Source organism: Echiichthys vipera, assembly GCF_963691815.1.
Source record: "Echiichthys vipera genome assembly, chromosome: 19".
NCBI lineage: Eukaryota > Metazoa > Chordata > Actinopteri > Perciformes > Trachinidae > Echiichthys > Echiichthys vipera.
This window is the reverse complement of record NC_139844.1, coordinates 28,295,262-28,322,761: the sequence shown is the minus strand read 5'-3', so window position 1 is coordinate 28,322,761 and position 27,500 is coordinate 28,295,262. Positions and strand designations below refer to the sequence as shown.

The 27,500-nt window shown below is 47.6% G+C and overlaps 2 protein-coding genes across 3 annotated transcripts in view; both read right to left on the bottom strand.

Annotated features, from left to right (window-relative positions):
* Positions 1-5,596: 5,596 nt before the first annotated feature.
* On the bottom strand, positions 5,597-8,843 carry LOC310961962 (stonustoxin subunit beta-like). 2 transcript variants are annotated; one of them, XM_083934278.1, is made up of 5 exons: positions 8,734-8,843; positions 7,491-7,774; positions 6,493-6,541; positions 6,333-6,382; positions 5,597-6,245 (listed from the first exon to the last, which is right to left on the bottom strand). In XM_083934278.1, exons 2-5 carry the CDS (start codon positions 7,765-7,767, stop codon positions 5,698-5,700), a joined length of 924 nt encoding a protein of 307 aa, XP_083790404.1. In that variant the 5' UTR covers positions 7,768-7,774; positions 8,734-8,843; the 3' UTR covers positions 5,597-5,697. The 2 variants fall into 2 exon arrangements, with proteins under 2 accessions (XP_083790404.1, XP_083790403.1); XM_083934277.1 differs by having other exon boundaries at positions 8,614-8,839.
* A 3,796-nt stretch (positions 8,844-12,639) lies between these two features.
* The window catches only part of LOC310961755 (pleckstrin homology domain-containing family G member 3-like), a 26,004-nt gene continuing 11,143 nt past the window's right edge, over positions 12,640-27,500 (bottom strand). Inside the window, exons 5-17 of the mRNA XM_083933966.1 lie at positions 25,875-25,944; positions 25,685-25,731; positions 23,881-24,031; positions 23,181-23,312; positions 22,902-23,084; positions 21,981-22,073; positions 21,688-21,774; positions 18,972-19,005; positions 18,485-18,586; positions 18,269-18,363; positions 17,231-17,344; positions 15,545-17,075; positions 12,640-15,264 (exon numbers count right to left, since the gene is read on the bottom strand). Coding sequence (XP_083790092.1) covers positions 14,411-15,264; positions 15,545-17,075; positions 17,231-17,344; positions 18,269-18,363; positions 18,485-18,586; positions 18,972-19,005; positions 21,688-21,774; positions 21,981-22,073; positions 22,902-23,084; positions 23,181-23,312; positions 23,881-24,031; positions 25,685-25,731; positions 25,875-25,944 — 3,493 coding nt within the window. The 3' untranslated portion in view covers positions 12,640-14,410. The remainder of the gene's footprint in view (positions 15,265-15,544; positions 17,076-17,230; positions 17,345-18,268; positions 18,364-18,484; positions 18,587-18,971; positions 19,006-21,687; positions 21,775-21,980; positions 22,074-22,901; positions 23,085-23,180; positions 23,313-23,880; positions 24,032-25,684; positions 25,732-25,874; positions 25,945-27,500) is intronic.

Sequence of the window (27,500 nt, the reverse complement as noted above, 5' to 3'; positions counted from 1 at the left end):
AACATATAAACATCATTATAGTATAATAACATATAAAACATCATTATATTATAATAACATATAAACATCATTATATTATAATAACATATAAAACATCATTATATTATAATAACATATAAACATCATTATATTATAATAACATATAAACATCATTATATTATAATAACATATAAACATCATTATATTATAATAACATATAAAACATCATTATATTATAATAACATATAAAACATCATTATATTATAATAACATATAAAACATCATTATATTATAAAAACATATAAACATCATTATATTATAATAACATATAAAACATCATTATATTATAATAACATATAAAACATCATTATATTATAATAACATATAAAACATCATTATATTATAATAACATATAAACATCATTATATTATAATAACATATAAACATCATTATATTATAATAACATATAAAACATCATTATATTATAATAACATATAAAACATCATTATATTATAATAACATATAAAACATCATTATATTATAATAACATATAAACATCATTATATTATAATAACATATAAAACATCATTATATTATAATAACATATAAAACATCATTATATTATAATAACATATAAACATCATTATATTATAATAACATATAAAACATCATTATATTATAATAACATATAAAACATCATTATATTATAATAACATATAAAACATCATTATAGTATAATAACATATAAAACATCATTATATTATAATAACATATAAACATCATTATATTATAATAACATATAAACATCATTATATTATAATAACATATAAAACATCATTATATTATAATAACATATAAAACATCATTATATTATAATAACATATAAAACATCATTATATTATAATAACATATAAAACATCATTATATTATAATAACATATAAACATCATTATATTATAATAACATATAAAACATCATTATATTATAATAACATATAAAACATCATTATATTATAATAACATATAAACATCATTATATTATAATAACATATAAAACATCATTATATTATAATAACATATAAACATCATTATAGTATAATAACATATAAAACATCATTATATTATAATAACATATAAACATCATTATATTATAATAACATATAAAACATCATTATATTATAATAACATATAAAACATCATTATATTATAATAACATATAAAACATCATTATATTATAATAACATATAAACATCATTATATTATAATAACATATAAAACATCATTATATTATAATAACATATAAACATCATTATATTATAATAACATATAAAACATCATTATATTATAATAACATATAAACATCATTATAGTATAATAACATATAAACATCATTATATTATAATAACATATAAAACATCATTATATTATAATAACATATAAAACATCATTATATTATAATAACATATAAAACATCATTATATTATAATAACATATAAACATCATTATATTATAATAACATATAAAACATCATTATATTATAATAACATATAAAACATCATTATATTATAATAACATATAAAACATCATTATAGTATAATAACATATAAAACATCATTATATTATAATAACATATAAACATCATTAAAGGGGAGTTAAACCCACTATTATGCAGCTCATTTAACTACAGTCTGGAGAAAGGCAAACTCCCTCCCTCATGGACAGAAGCGATTATCACTGTTATCCCAAAGGAAGGTAAAGATAAAGAGTATTGCTGTAATTACAGACCAATATCATTACTAAATATAGATCATAAACTCTACACCTCCATCACAGCCAAGAGATTAGAGACATTCATGCAGGACCTGATCGACGAGGATCAGACCGGCTTCATTAAAGAGAGGCAAACACCAGACAACATAAGAAGGACTCTACACGTCATTGAGAAGGTACAGAAGGAGGGAGATAGCGTAATTTTGGTAAGTATAGATGCGGAAAAGGCGTTTGACAGTGTGAATTGGGCATTTTTATATAAGGTCTTGGAAAAATGTGGATTTAATGAGGATTCTGTAAACTGCATTAAGTCAATATATCAGGAACCAGGCGAGGATCAGAATAAATGGTAGTTTGACGAAGCGATTCATACTGGAGGGGGGAGCGAGGCAGAGCTGGTGCCTCTCACCAAGTCTCTTTGCGCTGTTTGTCGAACCATTAGCTCAGATGATCAGGCAGGAGGGAGAAATTAAAGGGGTGACAATAGGACAGGAAGAGCATAAGATAGGGCTTTTTGCCGATGATATATTAATTTTCCTAAAACAACCCAATGAAAGTTTCCCAAAAACTATGGAACTATTAGAGAACTATGGACTCTACTCAGGATACAAAATTAACGCCACAAAAACACAAATTCTGTCAATAAACTATTCTCCATCCCAAGAGTTAAAGGACACATAGAAGCTCAAGTGGAATGGCAAGTCAATAAAGTACCTAGGGGTAAATATCACAAAAGGACTGGACAAACTGTACGATGCCAACTACACAGAAATAAGTCAAGAAATTAGGAGGGACCTGGAGAGATGGTCAACGACCAACTTTGAGTTCGGCTCAAGGATAGAGATAGTTAAGATGAATATCCTACCAAGGCTCCTGTATCTGTTTCAGTCACTGCCAGTGATGATCCCACAAAAACAGTTTATTGAGTGGGATAGGTGGATATCGAGATTTATACGGGGAGGAAAGAAACCCAGGATCAGATACAAAACTCTGCAGCTGCCAAAGGGCAAAGGAGGCCTGGCCTTACGCAGCCTTAGGGAATATCACTACGCCGCACAAATAAGACCTCTGATACACTGGTGTAATGACGAGTTTGTCGCAAGATGGAAAAGTATAGAATTAGGACAAAAGGACATCGAAACACGACACTTAATAGCCCATAAGGGATTATTGCACAAGTTAGGTAACCAATTAGATACTATAACCAAGACTACAGTAGAAATATGGAACAAGGTTGTTGAAAGATATAAATGGGAAAAAGAGGAAAAGACTCTGAGTGGGTTTGCGTCTGACCCGAGGTTTGTACCTGGTGTGATTGATAAAGGGTTTAAACAATGGGGGAAAAAAGGCGTCACAGCGTTCTGCACCAGGGTGGAGCGGGGGAAGCTGCAGAGCTTTGAAAAGCTAAGGGATAAATTTGGTTTAGATGAGCATGAGACATTTGGATACCGACAGATAAAGGACTATTATGAGAAGGAGATAAAAACTGACACCGACAATGAAGTTATTAATGTGTTTTTGAAAGCCTATGAAGGGAAAAAGTGTAAAGTAATCTCAACTTTATACAAAGGTTTGCTGTCTTACAGAAAGACCTCCTCTCTTTATATCAAAGAAAAATGGGAAAAAGAGTTGAAGGAACGAATAACTGAGGAGGAATGGTTTGTGATCTGTGAGACACAGTGCTCGTCCACCAGCTCCAGGAGCTGGAGACAATTCAACTGGAAAAACACGGTCAGGTTTTTTAAAACCCCGAACATTAGGAAGGAAACTACAGGTAACCATCAACCATGCTGGAGACTGTGTGGAGACATGAACGTTACCCATACGCATATTTGTTGGTCCTGCCAAGGGATAATTGGATATTGGGATAAAATATGGCGGGGTCTAAGAAAAATAATAGGATACGAGATCCCGAAGTCATGTAAGAGACTCTATAATCTAACACAAGACATAATACAAAAAGAAGGTGAGTATCTTGTTAAAGTTCTGCTATCTGCGAGTAAAAAAGCCATCACAAGGTTATGGTACAAAACAGAACCACTGACCGAGGAGCAGTGGGTGAGCACTGTGGAAGAAATATATGTAATGGGATTAATGACACATAAACTACGACTTCAAGAGACACAATTTCAGGATAAATGGGAAAAATGGACGGATTATAGAACACAGGAGGACGTCACCAATACCACTGGACAGTAATGACACAGATACGTGATTTGCCGCCTTATGGAGTGAGTGAAACCTGACACTGTTACTGATGAAAAGAAACTCAATTAATAAGCCTTTAAAAAAAAAAAAAAAAAACACGCACGAAGAGGACACCACCACCACCACCACTGGACATGAAGACCACTGACACGAATGTGATTGTTTGGAGAAGTATGTGAACCCTGACGCTGTAATTATTGTTTGAAAATTTCAATAAAAAAATAAGTTTAAAAAAAACAAAAACATCATTATATTATATAAACATATAAAACATCATTATATTATAATAATAATGCTGTTTGACCTCGTTCAGACGCCTGTTTTACTGTAGTTGTGAATCTCTGCACTGATGCAGATTAGATTTGCATTTCAAACATTTCTGCTTTAAATAATAATAATAAATAAATGATTCAGTTTCTCCATAAATGCTTTTTTATTTTCCGGACCACCATTCAGCACCTCAGGAGGGGGACACGGGGAACCGTCCAAGCTGTTCACAGTAAGGACGGGACGCTGGTGCCCTCAGCTGATGAGGTCATGGGGCGGTGGAAGGACTCTGAGGAAGTCCTGAATGGGCCCAACACGCCCTCTTTTGTAGAGGCAGAGCTGGAGGCTGATGGGGATCATCGTCAACATCTCTGACAGAAGTCACTGAGGAAGGAAACAAGTCCACAGAGGCAAAGCCCCAGGATCCATGAGCTGCATCCACACATGCTGAAAGCTCTGGGTCTGGAGGGGCCGTCCTGGTCCTGCTCCTGGTCCTGGTCCTGGTCCTGGTCCTGGTCCTGGTCCACACGTCTCTGACACACTGGTGGAAGTCTGGGACAGAGCCGAGGGAGTGTCAGACCGGGGTGGTGGTTCCTGTTCAGAAAGGGGGACCAGAGGGTGTGAGCCAGTTCCAGGGGGATCACACTCCTCAGCCTCCCTGGTGAAGTCGACTCCAAGGTGCTGGAAAGGAGGTTGGTCCTGTAGAACCTCAGACTGAAGAGGAACCGGGTGGATCCAGTCCTGGACCTGGACCAGGACCAGGACCAGGACCAGCTCTGCACTCTCCAGGATCCTGGAGGGGGTCTGGGAGTGGGCCCATCCGGTCTACATGTGCTTTGTGGATCTGGAGAAGGCCCATGACCGGGTCCCTGGAGATACTGTGGGGGGTGCTGGGGGAGTCTGGGGTGAGGGGGTCACTTCTGAGGGGGTCCAGTCTCTGTACCCCCAAAGAGAGAGCTGAGTCCGGATCCTGGGCAGTGAGTCGGAGTGGTTCCCGGTGGGGGTCTTCCTCCTCCAGGGGGGCACTCTGTCACCAATCCTGTTTGTGGTTTTCATGGACAGGATATGGAGGCGTAGTGGTGGTGGGGAGGGGCTGCAGCTGGGTGGGCTGAGGATCTGGTCTCTGACGTGGTCCTGATGGCGTCGTGGGTCAGGGACCTTCAGCACTCACTGGATCGGTTCACAGCCGAGTGTGAAACGGCCGGGATGAGGATCAGCACCTCTGGATCTGAGGCCGTGGCTCTCAGCAGGAAACCGCTGGATTGTTCCTCCGGGTCTGGAACGAGTCCTGACCCCAAGTGAAGGACTTCAAGCACCTCGGGAAGTGAAGACTGGTTTATGAATAATAAATAACTGAGAACAAACATCAGCAGATGCAGCTCAGGTGAAACTTTATTGAAGTGAACTTTAAGGTTTGTACAGAACAAGTTCAGCCCTGAGGAGATTTAAGAGCATCAGTGATCCGCCTCGTCCTCCTACAGAGGACACAGGGACACGGAGGACTCAAACCCGACCCTAAACCCGGGGTAGAGAGGCTCAGTGAAGGTGGTGCTGAAGGTGTGGAGGTGGATCAGGGAGTCAGAGGAGACTCTGTAGAAGGACAGAGTCCCAGCAGGACAGTCCACGTACACGGCTGCTCTGTGCGGGACACGGACGGAGGAGGAGGAGGAGGAGGAGGGGATGGAGGTTGATCTGTTATTGTGCCACACAGAGTACCCTTGAACATCGGAGCAGTAAAGTCTCCAGGACTGAGGGTTTCTTCCAAACCCACACTCAAATTTGTCTCCTTTCCTGCTGATTCCTCTGTAGCTCACTGCTACATGGACCCATCCGGTCCACTCCACCTCCCAGTAACAGCGACCGGCCAGAGCGCCTCCACACAGCAGCTGGGCCCAGGGGTCAAACCTCTCTGGGTGGTCCGGGTACGGCTGCTTCTCTCTCACGTGCGTCACCTTCCTGTTGTTGTCCGACAGCTTGAGTTTCCGGTTCACTGTGTTCGAGTCCACGGTGAGTTCACAGGAATCTGACGGAGACACAAAGACACAACACACTTCATCATCACACACATGTGAAGGGTCTGTGAAGAGACGCGACTGTGTTCAGCACTTACACCTCCTCAGGTCCGCAGGTTTGAGCCCCGGCTCTCCAGCACGGACCCCCCTGGAGGAAGAACAGGAAGAACATGAGTCCTGACTGAGTCCACCATGAGAACCCTCCTGGTTCATGTGAAGAGAGGCTGCAGAGTGGGAGCTCTGGCTGTGGGTCCATACCTGGAAGGGTCCGGTCCAGCAGACGCCCCGGACTGTTGCAGCTCCTTCACTAGAAGAAGAAGACATGTTAGATTCACCTGTTCACACATCACACACATGCACACAGGACCTCAACACTGGCATCACACAGAGGGACGTCAGAGCCAAGGGGCTGCACTTAGACAGGCATAGACAGTTCTTCGTGTCCTCAACTGCTTCCTGGTTGGTGTCAGGACCACTTCCTGTCTGCATCAGCTGACCTCGTTGGAGCCTCTGATCTGTTGTGCAGCACTAGACCTTGATATCCCAGTGAATGCAGACTTGAGGCAATGCTAAGCCTCCATGGGTGCTCAGTTGAGTGATGGCAGCCTTTGCGTTGTCCTGTGGGGGCCCTCGGTCTGACGAGCCCACCTCACCTCCAGAGGGTTCAGCAGTGACCCAGTGCCCCAGGTTCACTCCCCTGACGCCATCATCTCACTTGAAAGCCTCAAAGGAGTCTTTCCTCTCCCTCCCCAGCCCCTGGCCCCCCTTTTCAGCAGCCTGGAGAGTCTGGTCAGTTTGGTGGCTGCGATCTCAGCTGGGAAGCAGAGTCTCTTGTTCAGGTCTGCCAGCAGCTTCCTGTCCCCTGCTCCGCCCGGCTGCCCAGAGTCCGGTCTGACGGTGGTGAGGTGGGCTGGACCCTCCTGAACACATGGTGTTGGGAGCCACTGGGATGACGGGCGAAGGCATCACCCGCCCCTCTCTGCCTCTGATTGGCTCGTACTCTTTGCCTTCACTGGTTGGGGTTCGGATAATAAAACAGTTTGTTTGGCCTCTTTTTTCTTTTCTCCGAGCTGAAACTGAACACGTGTGTGTGTGTGTGTGTGTGTGTGTGTGTGTGTGTGTGTGTGTGTGTGTGTGTGTGTGTGTGTGTGTGGATCACAGGAGACGTCAGCTACACACTCCCTGTTTGCTGAAGTCTTCGGGATGAGCAGGTTTTTCACATGCAGGGATTTGAACTCACGCTGTTTCTGACTCACCTGCAGCTCCGGGGATGTTCTCTGATAACGTCTCCACCAGGTCGCGTCTGTGGATCTCCTCTAACACCATCCTGGTCACTGTGATGGTGTTGTTATCGTAGGTCTGGAACATCAGGTCCACCGTGTCCATCCTGTCGGCCTCCTCCAGGCGCCTCGTCACGATCGCGGGGAATCCTCTCAGCAGCTCCTTCTTCTGCAGGTGCCATTTGAAGCCTTTAAAGTCTTCTGCCGTCAAACACTCTAAGGTTTTCAGGAGCACCTTTATCGGCTCCGCCATTTTCTACCTGCAGAGATCAAACAGATGAATGAACGTCAGGAGCTTAAAGCTGAACTCCTCTGAACTGGGATCAGAGGTTTTATCATGTTGACATCACTAAAGGATCAAATAAGCGTTTAACTGTGGTTCCTGTGTCTCCACCTGCTGCTGCTAAAGTCCTCTGGAAGACTCCAACACGTGGACGAGTCTCTGTCCCAGTGTTTCCAGATGTTTCCACGAACATGTTTCAGTTTCTGTTCAGCTGAAAAACCTGAGATGCTCCGGGCGCACTCACACTGTGCCTCCGCACCGGGCCAAAACAGGTTTTTCGGGTACAGGCTAGTGCTAACTCGCTAACTCCCTCCATCAGCCAACGCCACAAAGCAACTGACGGCAGATTCATGCAGCTGAGTCACAGCTAGCTTAGGTTTCATTTCAGTAGGTTTCAGTAGCTAACATTAGCAGCTAACATTAGCAGCTAACATTAGCAGCTAACATTAGCAGCTAACATTAGCAGCTAACATTAGCAGCTAACAGTAGCTAACATTAGCAGCTAACGTTAGCAGCTAACATTAGCAGCTAACAGTAGCTAACATTAGCAGCTAACGTTAGCAGCTAACAGTAGCTAACATTAGCAGCTAACAGTAGCTAACATTAGCAGCTAACATTAGCAGCTAACAGCACAACATCATGTCAGTGTTTCCTCCACTGCACTGATCCTGAGCCACAGCACCGGGGTCTGATCCTGAGCCCCAGCACCGGGGGTCTGATCCTGAACCCCAGCACCTGGGTCTGATCCTGAGCCCCAGCACCCGGTTCAGTTGTAACTCAGAGTGAAACCAAAGTGCTGAGAATCTCAAACATCACCTGTAAACGTCTCTGAAGCCTCGTTCTGTAACTCTGGGTTCTAACGGAGGTTCAGAACCAGCACCAAGAAAGTCCAGGAGATGGTCCAACATTTACAGGTTCCTCTGGTCCCAGTCTCACCTGCTGGACTCACTCCAGGTCCAGGTCCAGACCCTCTGCAGCTCCATGTGAGGAGGAAACACCGCACGGTTCAAACCCTCCAGAGTCTGAGGACCAGCAGAGTCACGTCCTCAGCACTTCTGAGAAATATCAGTGACGTCAGCTCATGTTGAACCGGAAGAGTCAGACTGGTGCAGTTCTGCTCTGGTCCACTGGGGGGAGCTGCAGACGCATCACTGAGGTCCAGAGGGAGCGTCTCTGCTGCAGGGAGGAAACGAGAGCACGGGTCTGGAAACAGGACAAACCTAAAAGATGATGATCCCAAACTTTCAAAGACACGACGTCAAACAGAATCAGAGTCAAACTCTCTTTAGTCTGAATGAAGGTTTGAATGTTTGACTTCCTGTCCCGTTCTGTTTCCATGGCAGCAGCCAATAGCGTTGGGCGTTGCTGGTTTCCAGGGTTGCCTGTTGTTGGGTGCAGCTACTGTAGGCTGGTTGCCAGGGTTGTCTGTTGTTGGGTGCAGCTACTGTGGGCTGGCACTGGGTGAAATGGAGTTAGCCGATCGTGCAGCTGCTTGGGAGCCTCAGTGAAGGGGGCGTTCTTTGTCCCAGCAGCTGAGTGAGCGGAGACGGGCAACAACCAGAGTCACTATAGGCCGAGCATTCACTCCATGGACTGAGAGAAAGGAGAGGAACGCCATTCAAACGCACGCCCACACGGCTACGCTGCTCCTGGATGCTAACATCACTTTCATCTGCACTTAGCTGCAACGGCTAACGCTAACGGCTAACGCTAACTGTCAGTCAAACTCCTCTAATCCTTGTTTTGATGCTGTGTTTTTCTGGAGGGGACGGGTTTAAACGGACCCGACTCTCCTCGGGTGAGTCTGGTTCCTCCGGCTCCATCGCTCCACAGCAAAGTGAGGTCAGGAAATCCTTGCCTGTGATTGGATAAACCACCTGTCCGTCATCTTTATTGACGTGCTGCTTCAGCTGTTCCCATGGAAACCGACTGTGACGCCTCAGAGCCGTTCTCTGGTTCTTTAAAGAGAAACACGAGGAAACAGCAGCGGCCATGTTGGCGCCTGCTCCTCCGTGAGAGACGCCATTGTTGTTGCATCACAACAGTCGCTGCTCAGCTACGTCACAGCTCTGAAACCTGATTGGCTCCAGCTCCTGAAACCACTTTGGAGCAGATGGATGAGAGGAACAGGAGGAACCAGAGTCACCTGGAGTGAGTTGGGTCAGGCTCAAACAGACTCCGGTCTCCTCGAGCAACCCCACTGCTGGACTTCTTTTTTGTTGTTGAGACGATCTGGAGACTCTAGATGGAGCTGCTCTGATCGTTCTACACATTCAACCTTTAACAATCTTAATTTAAAACCTTGAACTCGGGTTCGGTTTTTCTCTTCCTTTGGGGGCCCCTGGTGTTGGAGGGGCCCGGCAGCCCTGGACCGGCTCCGGTCCATGTAGACAGGGTGCTGAGGCCTCTGGGACAGTTGAGACCCGGACTGTACTAAAGGGTCGTCAGTGAAACCAGCTCAGTGTTGCCCAGTTCAGACACAAACATCTGTGAGGTTCAGAACCAGCAACATTTACAGGTTCCTCTGGTCCCGTTCTCACCTGCTGGACTCACTCCAGGTCCAGGTCCAGACCCTCTGCAGCTCCATGTGAGGAGGAAACACTGGGAGAGAAGCAGCTGCGGACGGCGTCGCACGGTTCAAACCCTCCAGAGTCTGAGGACCAGCAGAGTCACGTCCAGTCCAGCACTCATTAACAGGACGGAGGAGATAAGACCTGAGCCGGGTCCAGAGTCCCCTCAGTGAAGACACCGGAGCAGGAAACCCGTCAGCAGCTCCTCCTGTCACCTGGAGCTGGATCTGAGACGTGGACTAAACACTTACTCATGGGTTCAGTAGCATTAGCATTAGCATTAGCATTGGAATGGGGGGGGGGGGGTGTGGTGGACCACTGTGGGGTTCCTCAGGGCAGCGTATTGGGACCACTTTTCTTTCTTTTGTATGTAAATGATGTAAAGTCGCTCGGGTCATGTATTTTCTCTTACAGGCAGAGGATTGTGTGTCAGACCAGGTCCTGGTCCAGTCCCAGTCTATGGGGAGGAGGTCTATGGGGACTGGTTCATTAACATGGAGGTCTATGGGGACTGGTTCACTAACATGGAGGTCTATGGGGACTGGTTCATTAACATGGAGGTCTATGGGGACTGGTTCACTAACATGGAGGTCTATGGAGACTGGTTCATTAACATGGAGGTCTATGGAGACTGGTTCATTAACATGGAGGTCTATGGGGACTGGTTCATTAACATGGAGGTCTATGGGGACTGGTTCATTAACATGGAGGTCTATGGAGACTGGTTCATTAACATGGAGGTCTATGGGGACTGGTTCATTAACATGGAGGTCTATGGGGACTGGTTCACTAACATGGAGGTCTATGGGGACTGGTTCATTCACATGGAGGTCTATGGGGACTGGTTCATTGACATGGAGGTCTATGGGGACTGGTTCACTAACATGGAGGTCTATGGGGACTGGTTCATTAACATGGAGGTCTATGGGGACTGGTTCATTAACATGGAGGTCTATGGGGACTGGTTCAGTTTAACATGGAGGTCTATGGGGACTGGTTCAGTGTAACATGGAGGTCTATGGGGACTGGTTCATTAACATGGAGGTCTATGGGGACTGGTTCAGTAACATGGAGGTCTATGGGGACTGGTTCTTTAACATGGAGGTCTATGGGGACTGGTTCATTAACATGGAGGTCTATGGGGACTGGTTCATTAACATGGAGGTCTATGGGGACTGGTTCATTAACATGGAGGTCTATGGGGACTGGTTCATTAACATGGAGGTCTATGGGGACTGGTTCAGTTTAACATGGAGGTCTATGGGGGACTGGTTCAGTTTAACATGGAGGTCTATGGGGACTGGTTCATTAACATGGAGGTCTATGGGGACTGGTTCATTAACATGGAGGTCTATGGGGACTGGTTCATTAACATGGAGGTCTATGGGGACTGGTTCAGTTTAACATGGAGGTCTATGGGGACTGGTTCATTAACATGGAGGTCTATGGGGACTGGTTCATTAACATGGAGGTCTATGGGGACTGGTTCATTAACATGGAGGTCTATGGGGACTGGTTCATTAACATGGAGGTCTATGGGGACTGGTTCTTTAACATGGAGGTCTATGGGGACTGGTTCATTAACATGGAGGTCTATGGGGACTGGTTCATTAACATGGAGGTCTATGGGGACTGGTTCATTAACATGGAGGTCTATGGGGACTGGTTCTTTAACATGGAGGTCTATGGGGACTGGTTCAGTAACATGGAGGTCTATGGGGATTGGTTCATTAACATGGAGGTCTATGGGGACTGGTTCATTAACATGGAGGTCTATGGGGACTGGTTCAGTAACATGGAGGTCTATGGGGACTGGTTCATTAACATGGAGGTCTATGGGGACTGGTTCAGTTTAACATGGAGGTCTATGGGGACTGGTTCATTAACATGGAGGTCTATGGGGACTGGTTCAGTTTAACATGGAGGTCTATGGGGACTGGTTCATTAACATGGAGGTCTATGGGGACTGGTTCATTAACATGGAGGTCTATGGGGACTGGTTCATTAACATGGAGGTCTATGGGGACTGGTTCATTAACATGGAGGTCTATGGGGACTGGTTCATTAACATGGAGGTCTATGGGGACTGGTTCATTAACATGGAGGTCTATGGGGACTGGTTCAGTTTAACATGGAGGTCTATGGGGACTGGTTCATTAACATGGAGGTCTATGGGGACTGGTTCATTAACATGGAGGTCGTTTTCTTTGTTTTCTGTGTTTTTATTGAGACACAGACGATGACATCACACACGTAACCATGGAAACAGACAACAGATTTACATCAGAGAATAAATAAACATCCTGTGCAGGGTGGACGAGTGGGTACAGGACAGTCACAGGTTCAAGTCCCACATGTGTCAGTGTGTGTGTGTGTGTGTGTGTGTTTGTGTGCGTGTGTGTGTGTGTGTGTGTGTGTGTGTGTGTGTGTGTGTGTGTGTGTGTGTGTGTCAGTGTGTGTGTGTGTCAGTGTGTGTGTGTGTGTGTGTGTGTGTGTGTGTGTGTGTGTGTGTGTGTGTGTGTGTGACACTTACACACATTAATGCTGCATAAATAAAAGAATCAACCTTTTAACTCATTTGCATAAAACTCTAAAAACTCGTGAAGTCTCAGTGAAACTTTGGTTTCAGTGTTTGTGCGTCGCCAACGCCAACGCTGACACGGTCGCTGACGGCGACGCCGACGCCGCTCACGTCCTCAAACATCGATCTGGTTCACGAACGACGTCTGAGAGACGGACGAGACGGAGGTCGTTCAGATGTTTCACCGATGTTCGTTCACTTTGGTTTGAATTCATTTACCATAAAAGACGGAGGCGGGGCTTAAAGACGGCGAGACACAAACGCCCCCACGATGACGGGCGACGCCCCAACGATGACGGGCGACGCCCCAACGATGACGGTCGACGACCCAACGATGACGGGCAACGATCCAACGATGACGGGCGCCGCCCCCACGTTCATCACAAAATAACGCGACCATTTTCCACAGGTGAACCCGTGTCGCCAGCAGCCCCTCAGCCCCCGGACCCTCAGCCAATCACAGGCCGGCGTGCACGACACGTGCAGCCACAGAGACGTTCGTTCGTGGCAGTCGGAGCGTCGGTTTCCTGCTCCAGCGCTCACGTCGCTCCTGAGGCTCAGTGGGAACACGCTGCTGCACGTTTGGCTTCACTTTGGTGCAGTGGGACGAGGTGGAGACGCGATGCTAAGCTACGTTAAGCTAGGCTAAGCTACGCTAACCCTGACGGCGTCCACGCCCGGCCTCACGCAGAGAAGACGCTCCTCTGAAACGTGTCCTGTGCTGCACGTCACAGAAACAACACACTGCAGCAAAGTGACGTCTGAGGGTTCGAACCAGCGAGCTGAGGAACAAACACGACAACAACAACAACAACAACAACAACAACAACAACAACAACAACATTCTGAGGATAAAAGTAAAAATATTTATCTACAAAGTCTCAGAAGCAACGTTTTGGCTAAACAACGATTTTTCATCATAAAATAATAAAAATTATGAAACAAAGAGTTTCGTTATTTCATGATCTGCAAATTTAAAACATTAATAATAATAATAGGGCGACACGGTGGTGTGGTGGTTAGCACTGTCGCCTCACAGTGAGAGGGTTCCTGGTTTGAATCCCTGCTGGGGCTCTTCTGTGTGGAGCATGTTGTCCCCGTGTCTGTGTGGGTTTTCTCCGGGTTCTCCGGTTTCCTCCCACAGTTCAAAGACGTGCAGGTGTTGGGTTCATTGATGACTCTAAATCACCCGTAGGTGTGAATGGTTGTCTGTCTCTGTTCGTCTCTATGTGTCCTGTGATAGACTGGCGTCCTGTCCAGGGTGGACCCCGCCTCACGCCCGATGTCAGCTGGGATCGGCTCCAGCCCCCCGAGACCCCGACAGGGACGAGAGGCTGAAGATGAATGGATGAATGATGATCATAACTGAGTGCAGCACGTCTGCGGCGGTTCAGAGTTTTTCTTCCGACCGTTTGAGTCGTTCACGTCTGCGTTCCTGGATTCCCGGTTTGATTCCCTTTCTTCAGCTCAGGCTCTGAAACTTCTCTCTCAGGTGCTTCACCGTGCTCTGCGACTCGCTGGCGTCCGTCTTCCCTTTCGGGGACTCGTCGTCCTGATGGTCTGAGGACGCGGCGGCGGCGTCGAGCTCTTGCAGCCTCGCCGCCTCGGCCTTGGCCTCCCTCTGTTTGTACTCGTCCGACTCCTGGTAGACGCGGCAGCGGTCGACGACGGCCATGATGGAGATCTTCTCCCTGCTGGTCGGGGAGCGGATCTGGATGTAGTTGTCGTCGTCTTCGTCTTTGGCGGACTCGGCGGGTTCAGGCTCCGGGAGCTTCTCCACGACGATGACCTTGTGCTCGGGGTCGTCGGGTCGCGGCCCCTCGGCTGCGACGTAGTAACCGTCGTAGTCTCCGTCTGCGGCCTGATCCTGGAGCTTCTGCAGCTCGCTCGTTTGTGCCGCGCTCAGCCGCGGGTCCAGAGAGTTGGCTCTGTGGAGGCGCCTCCTACGCTCCGCCCTGCTGGACCCGCGGGCGCCACGAGGCCGCTGTGAAGGGACGCCGCTGACAGAAGCTCCTCCGGCGAGGACGAGGCTGGACGAGCAGCTGGAGTGTCGCCTCAGACCGCCGTCACACATCTGCTCCGGGACCGAGCGACTGCGGCTCACAGGACTGTTCTGGGAGCGGTCCGAGTACTTGGAGCGGAGCTGTCGGACGTCGGGCCAGTGGAAGCCCTCGGGTGGAGGAGGACTGAGGGGGCGGGGGGGGCTGTGGGATCGAACCCGGCCCGGGGAAACCACCACGGCACTGCAGGAGAGGCCGGGGGCCACGGGCTGGACCTGGTCCGCGGGGCTCAGCGGCAGAGTCGGGTTCAGTTTACCTGCAAAACATCAAGCAGATCATGAAATTCACGTCCAGACTAACGATGAACTGATGACAGACGCCTAAAAACACAGATAAGGACCGAGAATATCGTCCGATCACGTCTCCAGACTACTCTCTCGCCGTCTCTGTGATCATCTGAACTACAGCTCTGGCGTCCTGAACGCTGCGTCAGGACATCAGCCGTACCTAAACACCTGCTCTGGACGTGTGAACGGTGCGGTCACACGTACCTCGGCCCCAGCCTGACACACGAGGAGGCAAAGACAGACACGTACCTGCGCCCTCCTCCTCCAGCACGCAGGGTAAGGTCTTCTTGCTGATCAGGAGGTCCTGACTCCTCTGCCGGACCACCGGTTTGGGCGTCCTCAGTCTCTGGCTGTACTGACGGGCCAGGTGCAGGACTTTGCTCTTCGTCTTGTCTGCGTCGTCGTCGTCGCCCGGCTGGTTCGAGTCCTCGCTGGGACGTTCCCCCTCTGCCTCCGCCTTCAGCTGAGCCACCCGAGGAACCGGAGCCCTGAAGCCGACGGCCTCTTCGCCCCCGAACACCTTCAGGGAGTCCTTCAGACTTCCTGTCCGATTCACTCCGGAGGCTTTGACCTTGAGAGACGGAGGACTGACGCTGGGGTCGGACGCTCCACTGTCCTGGTCACAGCTCTGGTTCCGGGTCTCAGTCGCGTCAGGAAGGTCGACGTCGGTCGCTCTGGAGCTTCTTGAAGCTTCTCGGGAGCGTTCGCGCCGCCCTCCGTCTTCACTCGGGGATGTGGAGATCTTCCGCTCCATCATCTGCCAGATCTGGATCATTTCAGATGAAGGTCTGAACTCCTCGTCCTCTGACAGGTTGTCCTGCAGGCTTTGAGACCTGGACCAGTGGCTCCCTTCTGAGTCTTCTGGGTCCGTGCTTCTCTGGTCGGACTTGAAAGAGTCCAAAGAGTCGCTGGAGACCATGCGTCCCCGGGTATCTGTGGGTAAAGCAGTGGACTCCAGACTGTAGGTGGAGGTGGAGGTGGAGGGATTGGTCTGGACCGGTTCATCCCTGGGGATGCTGTTGAGCCGGCTGACGGAGCTCCGGACCAGCCCGGTGGGGATGTACGTCAGGCTCTCTCTGCGCTGGAGGCTGAAGGTGGCGTCCCGGTTCCCTGCGTCCTCGTAGTAACTCCTGATTTTGCCGATGAGCAGCTGGTCCTGCTTGGACAGGGTGGAGTCTCGACGCCCCCGAATGCCTCGGTCAGCGTCAACGAGGCTGTCGTCCCGAGGAGACAGCAGGGTCAAGTCTGTCACGCCGAAGACCTCCGCGGGGTCAGAACAGACGCTGTTGAGCCGCAGCGTTCGGGCGACGGGCTCGCCGGTGAGGCTGAGGCTGCTGCCCGTCCTGCTGGGGAGCCGCGGCGAGGCACAGCCCAGGGAGCGGGCATCGTCCTGGGCCAGGTTTCCTCGCTTGATGCTGTTGGTGAAGTGCTGAGCGATGGCGTCGGCTTTGTCCAGGACCGAGGAAGGAAGGATGCTGCTGGGGGCCTCACCCCCCTTCTCCTGCTCCTCGCTCACATCCTCCTCGTCCTCAGAGGATTCACCGCTGCTCAGGGTCTTTGAGTCTGAGTCGATCGAGGCGGAGGACGGCGGCTCTGGAGGCTCTGGAGGCTCTGGGTCTCTTTCAGGTTTCAGTTCTTCTGACCTGCGACGGGACACCGAGGTCCTGGGAGGTGTAGTGGACAGACTGTGGGGATCAGAGGAGGGTTCTGGTCCTGGTCCAGACTTCTCTATCGTTCCAGACTCTGGCGGCTTCTCCTCGGGCAGCTCATCTGTGCAGGACTAGAGAGGAGCAACCATCAGAACAAGTGTTTGAACAACCAGAGGATTGTTTGTAAAGAGTGTCTCTGCGTCGCTGCAGAACGGTTCGGTTCGGCTTCTCAGACAAACAGACACCAGAACTCGTCCTGTCGTCGTGTTCGTGTGCAGAATCAAACCTGCGAGTCCTGCGCTGTGCCGCTGGTCGCCCGCTCACGTGTCGGTTCAGTTCCACTCGCCTCGTCTTCTTCAGGGAGTCGCCCGTTTTCTTTCCTGCCGCCTGCGTCCGCCTCCTGCAACACACAGGAAGTGACATCAACCGTCCATTCAGAGTCTGTGCAGCAGGACGTTCATGAACGTCACCGTGACGACACCGAACACAGACTCTGCTGCGTCACCGTGGCGACACTGAACACAGACTCTGCTGCGTCACTGTGGCGACACCGAACACAGACTCTGCTGCGTCACCGTGACGACACCGAACACAAACTCTGCTGCGTCACCGTGACGACACCGAACACTAAACCTCCTGTTCTACGACTGAAATCCTCTGTTTTCGGACGCTTCGAGGTTCATTGAGCTGAAGACGAAGCTTCAGAGACGAAGCTTCAGAGACGAAGCTTCAGAGACGAAGCTTCAGAGACGAAGCTTCAGAGACGAAGCTTCAGAGACGAAGCTTCAGAGACGAAGCTTCAGAGACGAAGTCACGGCTGATATCTGGAGAATAAAGTTGTGATAAAGTAGAAACGTTGAGTTCAAACTAAAGACGTTCGGCGTTGACGCCGGCGGCAGCATGACTGGAGCGTTTCCACGGTAACAGCGTTTGTGTCGGAGCTGTCGTTGGTGTAAACAAATCAGATGATGCTCAAAGCCCACAACACAAGTGTGAAGCTATCGGGCTAAAGCTAACGGCTAAAGCTAACGGCTGAAGCTAACGGCTAAAGCTAACGGCTGAAGCTAACGGCTAAAGCTAACGGCTAAAGCTAACTCCCGAGCTGACGGGCGAGCAAAACACTTCTGAGGATAAAGTTGAGGAGGAAGAAGTTTGGTCGTGTCGTACCTGAGCGCCGCCTGTGATCATCATCATCATCATCATCATCATCATCATCATCATCAGCAGCAGCAGCAGCAGCAGCAGCAGCAGCAGCGGGAGGAGAAGAAGAGCAGACAGGATGTTTGTGAAACTCTGAGTCAACAACAACAACAACAACAAACACCTTCCACTTCCTGTTTTCCTCCCTTCCGTCGTCATGGTGACGCTGTAAGGAAGTGCTTTTACCTTTGGTGCTCCTCAGGACGTGTTTGGTCGGGTCTGAGGAAAACAAACAAACAAACAAACAAACAAACAAACAGAGTGAACGCAGGAAACACCTGTAAACAAAAACACCCTCATGTGTTGTTGTTTGTGTTCATGTGTTGTTGTTTGTGTTTACCCGACTGCCGTCGCCCCTGACGACCGTCTTTGGAGAACTCGTCCGACTGACAGGAAAGAGCTTTCTTCAGCCGCTCAGGGCTGAAACGGTACCTGGGAGGGTCTGCGGAGTAAACAACAACAACATTAAAAACAACACAAACAACATAAACAACAACATCAACACCATGAACAACAACAACAACATCAGCAACATCAAGAACAACAACATCAACAACAGCAACAACAACAACAACATGAGACACAACAACAGCAACAGCAACAACATGAGAGACAACAACAGCAACAACAACAACATGAGAGACAACAACATGAGAGACAACAACAGCAACAACAACAACATGAGAGACAACAACATGAGAGACAACAAAAACAACAACATGAGAGACAACAACATGAGAGACAACAGCAACAACAACAACAGCAACAACAACAACGTGAGAGACAACAACAGCAACAACAACAACAACAATAAAACATGAACTTACAGATGGAATCCATTTCCAAGATGGCCTCTTTAGCCTGAAACAAACACGACAACTTCAAACATTTATACTGGTGTCACTGGTGTTACTGGTGTTACTGGTGTTACTGGTGTTACTGGTGTCACTGGTGTCACTGGTGTTACTGGTGTCACTGGTGTCACTGGTGTCCCTGGTGTCACTGGTGTTACTGGTGTTACTGGTGTCACTGGTGTCACTGGTGTCACTGGTGTCACTGGTGTCACTGGTGTCACTGGTGTCCCTGGTGTCACTGGTGTTACTGGTGTATACTGGTGTATACTGGTGTCACTGGTGTCACTGGTGTTACTGGTGTCACTGGTGTTACTGGTGTCACTGGTGTCACTGGTGTTACTGGTGTCACTGGTGTATACTGGTGTCACTGGTGTTACTGGTGTATACTGGTGTCACTGGTGTCACTGGTGTATACTGGTGTTACTGGTGTCACTGGTGTCACTGGTGTTACTGGTGTCACTGGTGTCACTGGTGTCACTGGTGTCACTGGTGTTACTGGTGTATACTGGTGTCACTGGTGTATACTGGTGTTACTGGTGTTACTGGTGTATACTGGTGTCACTGGTGTCACTGGTGTCACTGGTGTCACTGGTGTTACTGGTGTTACTGGTGTCACTGGTGTTACTGGTGTCACTGGTGTATACTGGTGTTACTGGTGTCACTGGTGTTACTGGTGTCACTGGTGTCACTGGTGTCACTGGTGTTACTGGTGTATACTGGTGTTACTGGTGTATACTGGTGTTACTGGTGTTACTGGTGTATACTGGTGTATACTGGTGTCACTGGTGTTACTGGTGTTACTGGTGTATACTGGTGTATACTGGTGTCACTGGTGTCACTGGTGTATACCGGTGTCACTGGTGTCACTGGTGTTACTGGTGTTACTGGTGTCACTGGTGTCACTGGTGTATACTGGTGTCACTGGTGTCACTGGTGTCACTGGTGTCACTGGTGTATACTGGTGTTACTGGTGTCACTGGTGTCACTGGTGTCACTGGTGTATACTGGTGTCACCGGTGTTACTGGTGTTACTGGTGTATACTGGTGTATACTGGTGTCACTGGTGTCACTGGTGTCACTGGTGTATACTGGTGTCACTGGTGTCACTGGTGTCACTGGTGTATACTGGTGTTACTGGTGTTACTGGTGTCACTGGTGTATACTGGTGTTACTGGTGTCACTGGTGTCACTGGTGTATACTGGTGTCACTGGTGTATACCGGTGTTACTGGTGTTACTGGTGTCACTGGTGCCACTGGTGTTACTGGTGTTACTGGTGTTACTGGTGTATACTGGTGTTACTGGTGTTACTGGTGTATAATGGTGTTACTGGTGTCACTGGTGTCACTGGTGTTACTGGTGTTACTGGTGTTACTGGTGTATACTGGTGTCACTGGTGTTACTGGTGTTACTGGTGTTACTGGTGTTACTGGTGTCACTGGTGTTACTGGTGTTACTGGTGTCACTGGTGTCACTGGTGTATACTGGTGTCACTGGTGTCACTGGTGTCACTGGTGTTACTGGTGTCACTGGTGTATACTGGTGTTACTGGTGTATACTGGTGTTACTGGTGTCACTGGTGTATACTGGTGTTACTGGTGTCACTGGTGTCACTGGTGTATACTGGTGTTACTGGTGTATACTGGTGTTACTGGTGTATACTGGTGTTACTGGTGTTACTGGTGTCACTGGTGTATACTGGTGTCACTGGTGTATACTGGTGTCACTGGTGTCACTGGTGTTACTGGTGTCACTGGTGTATACTGGTGTTACTGGTGTTACTGGTGTCACTGGTGTCCCTGGTGTATACTGGTGTCACTGGTGTATACTGGTGTTACTGGTGTTACTGGTGTTACTGGTGTTACTGGTGTCACTGGTGTTACTGGTGTCACTGGTGTTACTGGTGTTACTGGTGTTACTGGTGTTACTGGTGTCACTGGTGTATACTGGTGTTACTGGTGTTACTGGTGTTACTGGTGTCACTGGTGTATACTGGTGTTACTGGTGTTACTGGTGTTACTGGTGTTACTGGTGTCACTGGTGTCACTGGTGTTACTGGTGTCACTGGTGTCACTGGTGTCACTGGTGTATACTGGTGTTACTGGTGTTACTGGTGTCACTGGTGTCACTGGTGTCACTGGTGTCACTGGTGTCACTGGTGTTACTGGTGTCACTGGTGTTACTGGTGTCACTGGTGTCACTGGTGTCACTGGTGTCACTGGTGTCACTGGTGTTACTGGTGTTACTGGTGTAACTGGTGTTACTGGTGTCACTGGTGTTACTGGTGTTACTGGTGTCACTGGTTTATACTGGTGTCACTGGTGTTACTGGTGTCACTGGTGTTACTGGTGTTACTGGTGTTACTGGTGTTACTGGTGTCACTGGTGTTACTGGTGTAACTGGTGTTACTGGTGTCACTGGTGTTACTGGTGTTACTGGTGTTACTGGTGTTACTGGTGTCACTGGTGTCACTGGTTTATACTGGTGTCACTGGTGTTACTGGTGTCACTGGTGTTACTGGTGTTACTGGTGTTACTGGTGTTACTGGTGTTACTGGTGTCACTGGTGTCACTGGTGTCACTGGTGTAACTGGTGTTACTGGTGTCACTGGTGTTACTGGTGTTACTGGTGTCACTGGTTTATACTGGTGTCACTGGTGTTACTGGTGTCACTGGTGTTACTGGTGTCACCTTCTGGGGGATGATGGCGTGGTGGTTTTCCAGAATGATGCGTTTGATGTGATGAGCCCAGAGTTTCTTCTCCTCAACGGTTTTTGCCTGAAACAACATTAAGACATGACAATAAACACACACACACACACACACACACACACACACACACACACACACACACACACACACACACACACACACACACACACACACACACACACACACACACACACACACACACACACACACACACACACACACACACACACACACACACACACACACACACACACACACACACACACTCTCACCTGGACGGTGTGCGGCTGTTTGGGATGTTTGTAATGAGTCACACTGAAGCTCAGAGAGTCTTTGGCGCTTTCAATCAGCATCAGAGTGGAACACTGGAAACACACGGGGGATCAAGTTAGCTGGATAAAGTTAGCTGGTTAAAGTTAGCTTGATAAAGTTAGCTGGATAAAGTTAGCCGGATAAAGTTAGCTGGAAAAAGTTAGATGCTAAAGTTAGATGCTAAAGTTAGCTGGTTAAAGTTAGCTGGTTAAAGTTAGCTGGTTAAAGTTAGTTGGTTAAAGTTAGCTAGCTAAAGTTAGCTGGTTAAAGTTAGCTGGCTTAAAGTTAGCTGGTTAAAGTTAGCTGGATAAAGTTAGATGGATAAAGTTAGCTGGTTAAAGTTAGCTGGCTTAAAGTTAGCTGGTTAAAGTTAGATGGTTAAAGTTAGATGGATAAAGTTAGCTGGTTAAAGTTAGCTGGTTAAAGTTAGCTGGTTAAAGTTAGATGGATAAAGTTAGATGGTTAAAGTTAGATGAATAAAGTTAGCTGGTTAAAGTTAGCTTGTTAAAGTTAGCTGGTTAAAGTTAGATGGTTAAAGTTAGCTGGTTAAAGTTAGATGGTTAAAGTTAGCTTGTTAAAGTTAGCTGGTTAAAGTTAGCTGGTTAAAGTTAGATGGTTAAAGTTAGCTGGTTAAAGTTAGATGGTTAAAGTTAGCTGGTTAAAGTTAGCTGGTTAAAGTTAGCTGGTTAGAGTTATCTGGTTAACGTTAGCTGGTTAAAGTTAGCTGGTTAAAGTTAGCTGGTTAAGGTTAGCTGGTTAGAGTTATCTGGTTAACGTTAGCTGGTTAACGTTAGCTGGTTAAAGTTAGCTGGTTAGAGTTATCTGGTTAGAGTTAGCTAAAGTTAGCCCAGTCACAGTGGCGCCCGTGTGCAGCCGCTCACAGAGATGTGCGTCTTGTAGGCGTAGTGCTCTCCGCGGCGCTTGGTGATGAGCAGCATGCGCTCGAACAGAAACAGCGTCCTCTCGTTTTTGCGGCGATGAACTTTGAAGGTTCCCTCGAGGACGAGCTCGCCGTACGTGGTCAGGTCCGGACCCTTCCAGTGCAGCAGCAGAGACTGAACCTCCTGAGGAACACACACGTTCACGTCGTCTGCGTCGATGTAAACAACAACAACAACAACAAACCTCAGACGTGGCCTCAGCGCTGAGCGGTCACTGACCTGCAGCCGGACGGCGTGCTCGTGCTTCCTCTTCATGTCGTTGATGTACCACGCCACGCCTGTCATGGTGTAGATGGCGTCCTCCACCACCTCGTAACCCTCCTCCTGCGCGTCAAAGTGCTTCGCTATCTCCTACACAAACAACAACAACATAAACAACAACATCAACATAAACAACAACATCATCAGCATCAACACAAACAACATCAACATAAACAACAACAACATCAACATAAACAATGACATCATCAGCATCAACACAAACAACAACAACATAAACAACAACATCAACATAAACAATGACATCATCAGCATCAACACAAACAACAACATAAACAACAACATCAACATAAACAATGACATCATCAGCATCAACAACAACAACAGCATCGTCACAGTAATAAAGCGGTAAAATAAAGATGTTGTGACGTTTTCAGAGTTCTTCAGGAACAGGAAGTTCTGAAACGAGTCACTTCCTGTGTGTTTTCTGATCCGTTGGTTCGATGCCTGAAGTTTTGATGCTCGTACATGTTTTAAAAAAGCAGCTAAAAGAAAATCAAACACACTCAGACTAAAGGTTAAACGCCATCACGCCGCACAACAGAGCGCTCAGGCGCCACGTCATCGGGCCCCGGAGGGAATATCTGTGTGTGCCTGCGTTAGCCTGCGGTGATGTCACGCAGGTGAGCCGGGGTCGTACCTGCAGCAGGAGGTGGTATTTGAGGATCCTCTGAACCGGTTTGAGCAGGTACGAACCCAGAGGCAGCGAGCGCTTCAGCGACGCCTGGCGCTCACGGAAGAACTTCGCCAGAGTTTTATTCCTCATGCATTCAGTCAGCGCGGCCACCGAGCTGAAACAGGTGAGGACAGGTGAGAACAGGTGAGAACAGGTGAGAACAGGTGAAGAACGGGTGAAGAACAGGTGAGAACAGGTGAGAACAGGTGAGAACAGGTGAGAACAGGTGAAGAACAGGTGAGAACAGGTGAGAACAGGTGAGAACAGGTGTGAACAGGTGAAGAACAGGTGAGAACAGGTGAAGAACAGGTGAGAACAGGTGAGAACAGGTGAGAACAGGTGAGAACAGGTGTGAACAGGTGAGAACAGGTGTGAACAGGTGAAGAACAGGTGAGAACAGGTGAGAACAGGTGAAGAACAGGTGAGAACAGGTGTGGACAGGTGAGAACAGGTGTGAACAGGTGAGAACAGGTGAGAACAGGTGAGAACAGGTGTGAACAGGTGAGAACAGGTGAGAACAGGTGTGAACAGGTGAGAACAGGTGAGAACAGGTGAGGAACAGGTGAGAACAGGTGTGAACAGGTGAGAACAGGTGAAGAACAGGTGTGAACAGGTGAGAACAGGTGAGAACAGGTGTGAACAGGTGAGAACAGGTGAGAACAGGTGAGGAACAGGTGAGAACAGGTGTGAACAGGTGAGAACAGGTGAAGAACAGGTGAGAACAGGTGAAGAACAGGTGAAGAACAGGTGTGAACAGGTGAGAACAGGTGAGAACAGGTGTGAACAGGTGAGAACAGGTGAGAACAGGTGAGAACAGGTGAGAACAGGTGAAGAACAGGTGTGAACAGGTGTGAACAGGTGAGAACAGGTGTGAACAGGTGAGAACAGGTGAAGAACAGGTGTGAACAGGTGAGAACAGGTGAAGAACAGGTGAGAACAGGTGTGAACAGGTGAGAACAGGTGTGAACAGGTGAGAACAGGTGAAGAACAGGTGTGAACAGGTGAGAACAGGTGTGAACAGGTGAAGAACAGGTGTGAACAGGTGTGAACAGGTGTGAACAGGTGAGAACAGGTGAGGACAGGTGAGAACAGGTGAAGAACAGGTGTGAACAGGTGAGAACAGGTGTGAACAGGTGAAGAACAGGTGTGAACAGGTGAGAACAGGTGTGAACAGGTGAGAACAGGTGTGAACAGGTGAGAACAGGTGAAGAACAGGTGTGAACAGGTGAGAACAGGTGTGAACAGGTGAAGAACAGGTGTGAACAGGTGTGAACAGGTGTGAACAGGTGAGAACAGGTGAGGACAGGTGAGAACAGGTGTGAACAGGTGAGAACAGGTGTGAACAGGTGTGAACAGGTGAGAACAGGTGAGGACAGGTGAGAACAGGTGTGAACAGGTGTGAACAGGTGAGAACAGGTGAGAACAGGTGAAGAACAGGTGAAGAACAGGTGTGAACAGGTGAGAACAGGTGAAGAACAGGTGAAGAACAGGTGAAGAACAGGTGTGAACAGGTGTGAACAGGTGTGAACAGGTGAAGAACAGGTGAGAACAGGTGTGAACAGGTGAGAACAGGTGAAGAACAGGTGTGAACAGGTGAAGAACAGGTGAGAACAGGTGTGAACAGGTGTGAACAGGTGTGAACAGGTGTGAACAGGTGAGAACAGGTGAAGAACAGGTGAGAACAGGTGTGAACAGGTGAGGACAGGTGTGAACAGGTGTGAACAGGTGAGAACAGGTGTGAACAGGTGAGAACAGGTGTGACTCTCACTTTGGGTAGTTGGTGCAGTATTGTGTGTAGATCTCAAAGTATTCGCACTGAAACAAAACAAACAAACATAAACAAACATAAACAAACATAAACAAACATAAACAAACATAAATAATGATGTTTACCAACAAACAGGATTAAAAGCAGATCGGCTGAAATCACTGAAACGTCGGAGGTTCCTTGAACTCACCTTCATGACGAAGCACCTGGCGACGGCCACGGGGTCGTTGGCACAGAGGTCGAGAGCCTGCAGCAGCTCGCTGTGGACACACACACCGTCACCATGACGACCGGGGCGACAACAACAACAACAACAACAACAACGACAGCAACAACAACAACTACAACAACAACAACAGCTGCAACAACAACAACAGTGGCAAAAACAACAACAACAAAAACAACAACAACAGCAGCAACAACAACAGCAACAACAACAACAACAGCAACAACAACAACGACAGCAACAACAACAAAAACAGCAACAACAACAACAACGACAGCAACAACAACAATGACAGCAACAACAACAACGACAGCAACAACAACAAACACAACAACTACAGCAACAACAGCAACAACAACAAAAACAGCAACAACAACAAACACAACAACTACAACAACAACAGCGGCAACAACAACACCAACAGTGGAAAAAACAACAACAATAGTAGCAACATCAACAACAGCGGCAACAACAACAGTAGCAACAAGGGTAGCAACAACAACAAACACAACAAACACAACAACAGCGGCAACAACAACAACAGTAGCAAAAACAACAACAGCAACAACAACAGCAACAACAACAGCAGCAACAACAACAACAACAACAGCAACAACAACAACAACAGCAACAACAACAACAGCAACAACAACACCAACAGCGGCAACAACAACAGCAACAACAACAGCGGCAACAACAACAGCAACAACAAACACAACAAACGCAACAACGTCAACAACAACAGCGGCAACAACAACAACAGTGGCAAAAACAACAACAACAACAGCAACAACAGCAACAACAACACCAACAGTGGAACCAACAACAACAATAGTAGCAACAACAACAACAGCAACAACAACACCAACAGTGGAAACAACAACAACAACAGCGGCAACAACAACAGCAACAACAACAGCAGCAGTAGCAACAACAACAGCGGCAACAACAGTGGAAACAACAACACCAGTAGCAACAAGAGTAGCAACAACAGCAACAACAACAACTGCAACAACAACAGAAGCAACAACAGCGACAACAACAACAGTGGCAACAACAACAGCGACAACAATAACAACAACAACAACAGCGACAACAACAGCGACAACAACAGTAGCAGCAACAACAACAGCGACAACATCAACAGTGACAACAACAACAACAGCGGCAACATCAACAGCGACAACAACAACAACAGTAGCAACAACAACAACAACAGTAGCAACAACAACAGCGACAACAACAACAGCAACAACAGCAACAGCAACAACAGTAGCAACAACAACAGCAACAACAGTAGCAACAACAACAGTAGCAACAGCAACAACAGCAACAACAACAACAGTAGCAACAACAACAGCAACAGTAACAACAACAGTAGCAGCAACAACAACAACAGCAGCAACAGCGGCAACAACAACAACAGCAACAACAACAGCAACAACAACAACAGCAACAACAACAACAGCAACAACAACAACAGCGGCAGCAACAACAGCAACAGTAACAACAACAGTAGCAGCAACAACAACAACAGCAACAACAACAGTAGCAACAGCGGCCACAACAACAACAACAACAACAACAGTA